General features: G+C 50.3%; 1 protein-coding gene across 2 annotated transcripts in view; it reads right to left on the bottom strand.

The window, feature by feature from the left end:
• Positions 1-12,207, bottom strand: part of FRAS1 (Fraser extracellular matrix complex subunit 1) — a 406,500-nt gene that overhangs the window by 72,869 nt on the left and 321,424 nt on the right. For both annotated transcript variants that reach the window (XM_045993253.1, XM_045993244.1), the window contains 6 exons: positions 8,757-8,947; positions 7,624-7,777; positions 6,181-6,444; positions 4,198-4,386; positions 2,715-2,834; positions 2,277-2,456 (listed from right to left, as the gene is read on the bottom strand). In XM_045993253.1, the coding sequence (XP_045849209.1) occupies positions 2,277-2,456; positions 2,715-2,834; positions 4,198-4,386; positions 6,181-6,444; positions 7,624-7,777; positions 8,757-8,947 (1,098 nt within the window). The remainder of the gene's footprint in view (positions 1-2,276; positions 2,457-2,714; positions 2,835-4,197; positions 4,387-6,180; positions 6,445-7,623; positions 7,778-8,756; positions 8,948-12,207) is intronic.

Raw genomic sequence — 12,207 nt, forward strand, 5'->3', positions numbered from 1 at the left:
AAAACAGAACAGGAGTAACGGAGGCCGCCACGCACGGGACCCTTAACACCGCTCCCGGTCACAGACGAGCGAGGGCCGGGAGGGACCCACAGGGGGCCGCGGACAGAGCCCTGTTGGGGGCTCCGTGCTTTCCGAGCTGCCGAGGGTGGGTGCAGCTGCCCCACACAGCAGCCAAGAGTCTGCCCTTCCATCTTTCCGAGATACACTCAGCGACATGACGGGATTCTGGCAGAAGCAATGAGCTCATGAATTAGTTATCGAGTATCTTCTGCAGCCAAGGTCTCAGGAGCGCTGATCTGCGTTCTTCTCCCGGGAGCTTCAGGACGAAGCGCAGGCCGTTTGCTCCCTGTGCACCAGGGGTTTCGGCCAATCTCCCCGACCTCCCCCACACCCCCCACCGGACACTCACAACACCTTCCCATAGCCATCACCCCTCCCCACCCCCGCGTTCTGCCCCCTCCCCTCCCCTGCTGGGCTACCCTCCACCCCTCTCGAAGCTCGCCTCCCCCAGAGCACCCTCCCCCTCGCCCTCTCACTCGCTGGTCTCGCTGCCTCTGGGATGGAAGGTGCCAGGCGGATCCCACCTCGGGTGTTAAACCCACGATCCCTCCGACTTCAACACCCTTTCCTTATAACGGCAGTACGGCGGGGCCCGCGGTCTCTCGGATGTCAGGTCCAATGTCACCTTGTTACAGGGAGCTCTGCCCCACCCCCTCGCTCCCTGCACCCTGGAGCGCCCTAAAATATGCGCAGCCATTGATACTCGATCTGTCTGTGCTTGTTTGCTCATGGTCTAACCCCCAGTTTCAGAGAGACTAGAAGCCTGGTGAGTACGTCCCCTATTCTGTCCTTCCCCTGGCGGAATGAAGGAAGGATCTGGAACCTGAAATCCAAAGGATGCAAACCACCGGTGCCTCTACGGTGTAGGAAACAAAGACCTTTAGACGGTTCATCCAGCAAGATCTCCAGGGCCTCAGGTCCATTCAGCAGCCATGTTCTACAGGTTCTGCCCCCGAAATCCTTCCCTCCCCCCCACTCTTCACCGACTGCTATGGTCTGAACATGGTTTACCGGGCACTGGGTATGATCTCTTACATGGTTCTTGTCTTCCCATCCCCACTGCCTCCCCTCCAGGGGAAGCTTCACTGCCTCCTGCGGGGCCAGATGCGAGAAGTCTGGCCCATTGTCCCTGCTCCCGTCGCTTTCTTCCTGTCCGTCTGCTAGCTTGGTCAATGTCACTTTCCTTCCCTGCTCAGAACCCTGCAGGGACTCTCTGTCACCTGTTGAGTTACACAGGGATCACTCATCCCAGCTTTGAAGACCTCGTAAGATCTCAGTCCACCCATGGGCCGCATCCATTCCTATTTCAGAAGATAAGCTTTGGCTAAACCTGCCCACTCGCTATTTTTTGAATGTGCCCGCATGCCATTCCCATCTCTGAAAGTAACACCATTTCTGTCTGCTCAAACTTTCCTTCTAAGGGTCAATTTTTTTTTTAAGATTTTATTTATTTGTTAGAGAGAGAGAGAACACAAGCAGGGGGAGCAGCAGGCAGAGGGAGAAGCAGGCTCCCCGCTGAGCAAGGAGCCCGATGTGGGACTCGATCCCAGGACCCCGGGACCATGACCCAAGCTGAAGGCACACACTTAACCCACTGAGCCACCCAGGCGCCCTCTAAGGGGACTTTTAAACACCATCTCTGTGCACCGTCCTAACCTAACGCAGCCTCTCCCATTTTTGAACTTCTAGGACACCAGATTTACACAGTTCTGAAAATACCTGCCGTATTCTGTCCTTATCAGTGGTTACAGGCAGAGGTTCCTTATCTCGTCCAACAGAGCACACTAGAGGGTGGGGGACCTCCTCTATCTCTTTTTGCCCCCTCAGCAGCAGCTCAACTAGAATCTTGCCCAATACACATGCTATGCTCACTGGCTATTTCCTGAATTACATTTTTTAGACGTGGTGCGTTATAACTGTGCCAGGTGCTCAGACGTTAGAAGAACGGTTTTGCCGTGTTCGCCCTAAAGGAATTGACCATCTGGTCATGGAGACAAGACTGCTTCCAGAAAGTTGTAACTGTCTGTTCAACTTCCAGCAAGGAATTATTGAGCATCTACTGTGTGCCAAGTATGATACAAAGCAGTACATAATGGTCAAAATCAACAAGGCAAAAATAAACACTAACCAAGGCAGGTTCTAGGTGTGTGTGGCTTACCCCCAATGCTTACAAATCCCACATTTAGGTTGGACGAAGCAAGAGAGGACAGGCTCACCTGGTGACGCGGCGTGTTCCAGGTGGCCCAGCTCGGGCTGTCTTGTGACGGTATAGACCAGGTCTGTCGGTGTACTCTCCTGGTCAGTGGCGGACAGCTGCAGAGCGGTGATTTTCTCCACTGAGTTCTCATCCAAGACCAGCCCTTTGTTGGTGGTGATGACTGGTGGAGAATTGTCTTCTGAAAATGTCAGAAACAGTGATTGGAAAGGGGATCCTTTCAGGCTCCTTTCTTCAGTTCCGGGCCTGGGGCCCAGGAGTAAAACCAGAATAATCCTTGGGCCTGACTCTCAAAGAGAGCCCCAAGGAGCCAGAGCTCCATGCTACAGAGGGGACAGGGTTCCAGAGTCCCACGGAGTTGGGTAACAAGGTGAGCACAGTGTACACTCTATGACCTAAGACCTTCTGGAATATTTCTAGAAACCCAGAGCCCCCTTACCCAAAACGCTGATGGAAAATGACTGGCCCATCAGCGTGTTGCCTTCTCCATCAACCACATCAAATTTAAAAGCGAAGCTCCCGCCGGATTCTCCTTTCCTGTGTCTGTATTCCACTTGGCCTGTAAAAAAGGACAAGATAATGAAGATTCACTGTCAGGGCTTTCTGCCCTTATTTCTGAAGTGGGACGTGGGAACCGGATCGGTATTCACGCCAATGACCCCATTAACACCTTCCTCTCTTGGACGTTGCTTTAGACATTTTAATCTGAAGTTTTCAATTCCTCCCTTTCCCCTCCCACTCCTGACTTGCTCCTCAGCAAAAACAATGAAATCAGCCCAAGCACCACCGTTTACGGAGGCTCAGCTTTTGGGAAAGACTCGAAGGAAGTAACCACATGGAAGATGCGCAGCAATGGCACCAGCATCATGGGCCAGACACCCACGCCGTGCGGCCCGTATTCTCCCAGAGCTCCTCACTCCGACCTCCCCGGGCAGCCTGAAGTCATTTCTGAAACAACACCGAATACGGCTCCAACCAACAGGTTAATGGACACATTCTACACGCTAGTCCCAAAGATCCATGGGGAGAAGCACGAACCCGACATTTGTGTTCTCTCCCCGCATCACCTCCAGGAAACTCACGATGTAAATGTAACCAAACATCTGTGGGGAGGGACCCAGTCTCATTCTTACAAAGAGACACTGAGGCCGAGAATAATTAAGGAACTATTACCCCGTGGTCCACTCCAGGCCCTTTGGTAAAGAACAGACAGGCCCCGTGAGAATTCGGCTGTGACTCATCTGAGTGTCAGCGCATGGACAAGACCCTTATTTCTGCTCCTCGGGGCCGTGTTTCCATCTCCAAATGGAATTGCACATTGTCCCATGACTTTGGGTTACTTTTTTTCCCCACAATGTAATCTCCCCCCACCCCCTTTTTTACTCCTGAAAGAACTGCACAGGAACGCCGGAGCATTTAACATTTATGCTTCTACGTTACATCAGCATCTCCTGGAGGAGGGATGAGCTATATCATCTCCCCAGGGCAGCTCCGATTTATGCCTTCCATTTTGCTTAGTTCATTAACTTGCGCTCTTTGGGGAGCTGAAAAGAGATATAAATTGTTCACCTAAGGCAGGCATAATTTCCACCTTAATCCATCCCAATTCACTTCCTTTTCCTTTTCTCTCACACACACACTTTTTAGCATCATAGCAAGTCAAAATGAATTTTTTCCCTCCATAATAGCCCCAAATTTCATCAATGCCATGTCAAAGCATGAAACACATTTTAGCCAAGAAGGATAGTCTTTTTTTTTTTTTAACAAAAATTGGAGGAGACAAGAAAGAATAAATGAAACTATAACCAGCTCTCACTCAAACAAAGAGAGCAGTTTACTGCCACAAGCCACCAGGCAGTTAGCTCCCATTTGCTACAGTGGGTGGACGCTAAGTCTGGGCAGCTGCAAGAGAGCCGGCTGACCTTGGCTGATGTCGGCTTGGGTGAAACTCCGGATGGGGCCTTTCACGGAGATTTGCTCGGGGTTGTCATTCCTCACCATCTGCAGGCTCCCCGTGCCAGGGTCCTCCTTCATGATGTACATCACCTGGCGGTCGTCCGAATCAGCGTCTGTCACTCTCAGATGCTGCTCTGTGATGCGTGCTACAGACCCTGGAAGAGAGGGCGAGAGAGGAGGTCATTGTCCATCATCGTCAAGTGATTTGGAGACTAGAGACTAAATGATCACACGTTGCCTGGGTTTAAGTGAATACTGGTGCTTGCCCTTCTCCATCTCCAGCTGCATACATTTTAATTTCCCTAAGTGAAACAATCCCCACTTCCCAATTTGTTAATCCTCCCTTGGGTTTAGATCTGAGCCCTTCTCTGTCCTGATCCATTTCACTCTCCCTGCGCCAGGCTCACTCTACTCCTGGGACCTGCAGTTACCCTTCTCTAGACTGATGTATCAACTCCTAGATCTTTGGTGAAACCTTCTTGGACCTAACTTATTTACCGTCTTGAGGTTCACTAAATCATAAGCAATAGATTTACATAAGCTTATAAATATATCTTGTTGCCATCTCAAACCAAATAGCTAAAATCAGTGTTTACAAGATTATAAAACAGGGGGCTCTGAGTGCTGGGCCCTGGAAGGCTATGCAGGCTATACAGGTTGCTGGGGATGGCGGTGAGACACGAGCAAGTGGTGAGCACCTCTTCTCAGGGCCTTTCTCCTTGCTTTCCTGTCCAGCTCATGTTAAAAATAGTAAATTCAGGTGAAGTAGATGCTCGTCATTCTTGTGTAAAACATCCTAGCGTTTGGCTGAGCCCTGGGCCTCCTGTGCGTTCTTGCTGGTAATGCCAACGAGGCAAGGCCGGACTCTTCTTTCCCCAGGCCATTCTCAGCAAGCAGCCCCGAGGGATGAGGTGATAATCTTCCTCTGGGACAAAGATCAGGCTTGCTTATTGTTACTGTAATGGGGGAGTCCCCCCAAGCTCAGCGTTCCTCTTCTATAACGCCTCCCATTGCATGTGAAGGCATCCATCTGGGCCTTCGGCGTCCTCTCCATCAGGCTTGGAGTGCGGAGGAAAACGATACGAACTTGCTGAGGGCAATGCTGCCCCTCCCGCTGTGAGTAACAAAGTATGTGGTCTCTGACCCAGGAGTCTCTTGTCTTCTAGCAGCAGCCATGAAACACTGACGGGCTGGCTGACTGGCTTGTAAATAGGCAAGAGGGAAATCTCAGATCGATGATGGGGACCTTTGGGAATCTGCCAATTTTCAGATACCATCATGCTATACAGTTTTCGCTACAAGACACGTGTGAAACTAAGGGTAGATAAACACATAGGACCCCAGTGGGATGCAGATGTTCCGGGGGGAAAAGGCGCCCTCTCTAAGTGACTCCCTACTGCCAACCGATTCAAGACTGACATGTCACGGTCCTTCAGGTGCTGCTTACAGACAGGCAAGCTTGCAAGTCTTATACCCTAGGATACCACGTCTAGTGACTCTGTTATTTTTATAATCTCTTTCTGTGTATGATGGCTTCCGAATCGCGCCCCCACCCATGCTCCCCTGCCACTTGAAAATAAGCGTCTTGGAAACTCTGTTGGATTTCTTCTGTTGCTGTTGCCGTTGTTTCCCGTGGGGCTGGCTGGGCAATGGCTGTGTTCTAAGAAACCTGGCCTGAGTAGCTGGATATACTGAGGTTTTGAGGGCCCTGGAAGTACTCTAAACTCTTCTCAATCTCTTCTCAAATTCACAGTTAAATACAAAGGATTTAAGAGATTCGCATTAGTCACTCACAACGCTTGTGTCCCTAAAAGAATAGCTCTCCCCACCTCGGGTCTCTGACTTCTGAAGGCCTAGTTCAACACCCTCCCACAGAGCTAACACGTGCACTGACAAGGACGCAACAAGGACGAAGGGACTGCAGCCGCTCTCTCCCATTCCCGCGGTACCTGCTGAGAGCTGAAGGCCTCGGTTTACGACCACGTTGGGGGAGCCGCTTGTAGGCAGCTCAATGTATATCTCCATCCTCCCGGTATCCATGTGGAGGCCGTCCGTGAGGGAGAACCGGAACTCATCCACTGCGACCCCGGGGCCGCCAGGCATGTACCCGACCAGCCCGGCCAGCACATCCCAGTAGGTGAAGGAGGAGCCTTGAGTTAAAACCCTTCCGTTCTCCAGAGGCTCAGCAGCAGTTTCCCTCCAGAGCAGACGGCCTAAGGAAGAGAGTAAAGAAAAACAAAGAAACAAAAGTAGAATACATATGGCACCCAAGAATGGCCCGATTTTGCCAACTAGCATGAGCCTGGGTAGACTGTCCAAAACCTCAGAGGCTCTTGGTGACAGACACACATAAATGACCAATGACTGAGAATTTTCTATAGAGGCACCGGGGGCTGCTCTGTGGCCTCATCTACAAATAAAGAAGATAAGATACAACTTCTCCTGTTCAAAAATCTCTTAAGGAGACACAATTCATGTGGTAATACAGTGGCTTAGAAATCGAGTCTCCCTCCATGAGCTCAAACTCACTGCATTAACTACACCTTATTTTCCCCATCTGCAAAGTGCAAATAGCACGCTTCTGCTGCTTTCCTTCTAGGGCACCTGGGAGGGGAGAAGGGACTGTGTTTTTAATTCAGAAGGACACCAGACATCCTTGGGCGGGAGCAGATTTTTCTGTTTTCAAGGGTCGCGTGTATCATGATGGGACAGTTAAAGTGTTTCACTAAAGAGAGTGAAGGTGAAGGAAGAGAAAATGACCGACAGACTCTTCTATTAACCTTCCATCGACAGTGAAACTTCATCTTTAAAAGACCATGGGGGTTATGATATACTAAGGTACCACCTGGGGGATGAAAGTTCCAGAGCTTTGGCTATAATACCAGAGGGATGGCACTTAGAAAAGAAGTAGGTAAAAGATTCCCATGGTGGTTTTTACCTCTGGTTTAATCAGGAGAAGTGCTTTCTTTGCAAAAGGATCAAGTTCATAAAGACATCCAGCTCACCTCTAACCTGAAGTGAACACCTTGTGCAATTAATAACAACGGGGCCGCATGGTTCCTTGCATGAGGTGGCCCAATGCCATCCAGCAATGAAGCCTGCTCTGAGAATAGAGCTCTAAACCTGTCTTGCCCGAGGTTATACAGGAGAGCAAGAAAACAGCTGAAATTGAATTTCCGAGACACCAATTACCTGGGATTCAGACTTTTTAGGGCCACTGGTGTCCACCGTGACCCCAAAGAATATTGGCTAGCTGTGAATCTGATTATGCTCTGATGCAAAGAATGGGCTATGCACAGGCGATGTAGAGGAAAAACCAACAGAAATCTGTGCTTATTCTAAAATCCTAACAGCCCTCTCGATTAAGAAGCGTGCCATGCAGTTGGTCCTACCGTGGTCAGGCTTTTTTGTTAATACAAAAACCAGCTCATTATCTGGAGTGTCCAGGTCCTGAAGGCTCAGGGAAGAATTGCTTATCACCACTCCCGAGCTCCGCTGCACGCCGAGGGGCCGCAGGGTCATCCTGGGAGGCTCGTCATTCTTCCTCTGATGAAAGCAAAAAATATCAGTCTCCCACGGATATTGGTTTAAGAAAGAAAATGCACCTTAGTCAGCGAAAGCATCACTGTCACAGCGACTTTCACCCTCAAAACAGAACTTTGCGTGTCACCGTCTTCAGTGCCCCGCCCCGGCAAAATGGTTTGTTGGGAAGAAGAGCGAGTCACACCAGCAAAATGTCCCCTTGAAAAGAAATGGAAGTTCCACAGAAATCTTCAAGATATTTTCCACGGGGACAGTGACCGTGTTTTTTAGACCAAAAATCTGGGCATGTGGTTAGAGAACTCTGAGTATAGTTTGAGGATAAAAGAGCACATTGTTTGAAATCAAAACTGTCCTAGAAAACCCAGAGTATCATAGTACGGTAGGACGACACCATATTTAAAGGCGTGGGTTCCTAAAATTGTCTCCCTGACCCCGTGCCAGCCCTCCTGTACCACCTCGGAAGGTGTCCTTTCTCAGGAGAGAGGGTATTCTATTCTGAGTTTTACCTTTTTTCTCTGTCTCCCCGGGCTGGGAGAGCAAGCTCTCCAGTTGCTCAAATGAGAATAAATACAGCATCAAGGAACATGTTTCTTTGATGCTACAATTTAACAAATACATGCATCAAAAATGTAAGAAAAGACAAGAATGCATGTGACTAAATACAATAGTTTCAGGGGAAAATAGGTATATGTTGGTTTTCAGCTAAATACGAGACTAACACAGTTTCTCTGTCTGACCCTCACAAACTGTTTTCACACCGAATGAACGCGTTTTCCCCCGAAGTGGAAATTCAAATTTCCAAGTCAGACCCTCTCCAAATGCCAGCTTTAATTCCACAAGTGTCCTCAAGGTCAGGGTTGTATTTTTAAGTTGACCTTGAAAACTGAAGGTTAAATGCGATCTCGTTTTTGAGCTCCTGGGAGGCCAGTGAATGCCGGGACATTTTTGTCAGAGGCCCCCGTTCCAACTTCGAAGTCTTTACCTCAATGGTGATGTTGATGCTGTGGACTTCTGAGCGACGGTGTCCATCACTTACATAAAAACTAAAAATGTCATGCGTTGGCTCCATGCGCTCATGAACACTCTGGAAGTAGTAAATGTAGTTTTCCAGGACATCTTGAATAGGGAATGACGCCTCTCGGTCACTGGTAGTTCCAGGGCCAAAACGATCACCTGCGTCAACATCAAGAGAGAACTTTTACCTGGATCCATCCGTGCTCGCTTACCAGGCTGAACTAGAAAACACGACAGCATTATCCACAAAAGACAAAACACATTAGAGGATAAAAACGGAGAATGGAAAGAGCACAAGGCTCGAAATGGAAGACTCGGGGCCAAATCCCAATTTCCCTACTATTTCTCATCCACACATGGTTATGCCTGCCCGGCTGTTTCGACGGGGAATCAGATGAGATAAGATGCATGAAAGCACTCAGAACATTACTTTATATAGCAAGAATTAAAAAAAAGAATCCGTGGTTGTTTTGCTAGAAATCTGTGATAGATTAAGTCCTCAGGCAAGTAACAACACAAATGCAAGGGTGTCACCTTAAGCCTTGGTGCGTTTCAAAACCACACCACCTCGCACACCATGCAAGAGGAAGCCTCCTCCTCCGCCTCCTTCTTTTTTTTTAAAGATTTTATTTACTTATTTGACCGAGAGAGCAAAGTGAGAGAGGGAACACAAGCAGAGGGAGTGGGAGAGGGAGAAGCAAGTTCCTGCCAAGCAGGGAGCCCAATGCAGGGCTCGATCCCAGGACCCTGGGATCATGACCCGAGCTGAAGGCAGATGCTAAACAAATGAGCCACCCGGAAAGAGCCCCAGGAATCCTCCTCTGTGTAAGAAAAGATTAACTGTATACTTTATCTAAGAGATAGCTCAATAAGTGTGTTTTCATTTGACCTCCGTTCCTTAAGGAATCCTCCCCATGGGTCAGTGCTCAGCCCCTGGGATGGCACACCAGGGCAGCTGCGATGCTCTGGGATGATCCATAGTCATCCAAGCACTGAGATGCTCAAGTTCCATGTCGAGTTCCGGACATCGAGCTGCTTCTGGTTAACTCTTCTTTTCATCCCAACCCCAGCCAACCCCGGAAAAGGCCAAGGGGAAGAGTAAACACTGTCTAAATGATGAATGGCTCGTCTCTTCCTTGGTCTGAGTCTCTCTAATTGATTGATTTTAAGTTGTTACCACATTTTCCTCTAAAGAGAGGAGAAAAAGAAACCCCTGTGTCTTCAAACGTCCTCTGGATACATATCAACAGAGAAAAGTGTGTATAGAAGTTCTGAAAGCAACAAAGCTTTCTCTTTGTCTCTTCCATGGCTCTTTGCAAAGATCAGGTCATAAATCAAAAACCCATTGACTTCCTGAATTGTAGACAATGTCATTTTTTTGGTTAACCTTCCAACAGAAAGGCTAGGACTGAAAAAGTGTTACTTACAATTTGTTTGAAATAAGAACTCACGACAAGTGCTTTTTCTTCGACATGAACTGTTAGATTTTACCCATCAGATTTGGCTCCTCTTGACACCAGGAGCGTGGAGGAGTCTGAGCGACCTGTGACCGGATAGCGCCGGTGTTTCCGGACAAAGTGCTGTCATTCCTTCGAATTTTCATTTTCCCTTTACACTGACCAATCGCAAATATGAGAAATGTGGCCTGTTTACTTGGGTTGGGTCAGAAAGAGCCTACATAAACTAAATGATGCCCAAAAATATACTCCCAGAGAGAAATGACTCACTGCCTGTCACTGGAAAATAAGCCATTCAACAGTTGAATCTGTCACCAAAGCTTTAAGCAACGAGCCTTCCCCGTTTCAAAACTGCACCTTCTGTTTTTTCACGTAAGTCGTTCTCATTCATGTGCCTCCTCGCCTCCTTCCGCAGAGTACACTGCGCGCACATTAAATCGGTCCTGATGCACGCAGGCGCTCATCCCGAACATCCAGGACTGCGTTGGGCGGGAACCGGTGACGCAGGCCCTCGAGGCAGTCGAGGCGGGTCTGTTCCGTTTGCGCGGGTCCTAACCTTAGAGCCCGCCCGTGTTGTTCGTTTCCCCCCACGACGGAATTAATCTGCTCTTCCTGGCTTGCTGGTAAGAAATTAAAGCTGCTCCTTGTGATAGTTTCCAAAAGGCATTCTGCGGAACTGCTGGGTTCTGAACCGGGATAGCTGGTTTCACACACACAAAACAGGCTCGGGGCTGAACACTCCGGAGAGAGGGCCAGAGCCCTTGAAGTGTCTTGGGATGGTCATCTGCACCCCCTGTCCCGCCCCAGCCGCCCGAACGCCTGTTTCTAACTCCCAGGCTCATACGGACGCAGAGCAGTGATTCTCCACATGCGGTCCCCGGGCCAGCAGCTGCGGCACCGCCGATGAGCTGGGGGGGAGTGCAAACGCACGCGCCCCCCAGCCTCCGCCCAAGGGAGCTCAGACACGGTGTTGCACGAGCTCCAGCTGAGTCGTGCACCCACAGAAGTCCGAGAGTCACTGTTTAGAGAGCTGGGGCTTGGCAGAAATTTGACCTCTAGACCAGGGAAATACTCCCCTGTAGGCAGTCCAGGTCAACGTCAAACCACGTTGGGGAGGCTTAAAAACAACAACAAAACCCTGGAGAGAAAAGAGGTAGAGACGGGAGGCAACGACCCTTTCAGGTCTCCCCACCTTCGCCCGTGGTCTTCCCTCTGCCCACAGTGAGACTCTCACTGAGCCTTCCCCTTCCAACAGCCGCTCCCGCCTGCTCAGACAGAAGTCTCTGTTTTGCCCTGGTACCTCCTCAGGCTTTGGCCCTTTCCCTGTGCCAGCAGGTTTGGTTCCTGCCGTTTACCAGTCTTCCTCTCCGCCTCCCGTTCAAGGCAGAGGCTGTGTCTCCCTCACCTTCACGTCCTTCGTCTCCGGCACAAACATTTCTGGAGGCAGATCTAACTCGGCCGTACACAAATCCGAGCGCCCGCGATGCAAGGCAAGACGTGGGGAGGACCCACAGTTTTCCCGAGGAAACACGGCCGCCGCAGAACGGATGTCAGGGCCGAGGCTCCAATCCAGGCCCCGTGCTGGCCCCAGACCCGCTCAGTCCAGGGCCTCTCCGCGGGAGCCGCCAGTGACACGCCAATTAGAGGCACGCACCGGCACTCGGAGATCTCACTGCAGAGGCGGCCGCCGGTGACCCGCCAGGAGCTGTCTCAACTGCCAGTCACCGCGGTCTCGGGGGGCCGGGCACAGGACACGCCGTCTCGCCTCTCCTTCCCTGTGACACGCAGCCAGGGCAGCAGGGCTCCAGGGCAGGTGTTGGAGGGGGAGGGGTGTTGAGGGGTCACAGATGGACAAGCAGGACGTCCAATCCATGTCACAGCCTTCGAAGGAGCTGAACCCGGAGCGGGGGCTCAGGTGAACTGCGGCCGCCTCGCAGCGGAGGACAGGCATCCTTGTGTCCT

The sequence above is a fragment of the Meles meles genome, chromosome 2, assembly GCF_922984935.1.
Source record: "Meles meles chromosome 2, mMelMel3.1 paternal haplotype, whole genome shotgun sequence".
Taxonomy (NCBI): Eukaryota; Metazoa; Chordata; class Mammalia; order Carnivora; family Mustelidae; genus Meles; species Meles meles.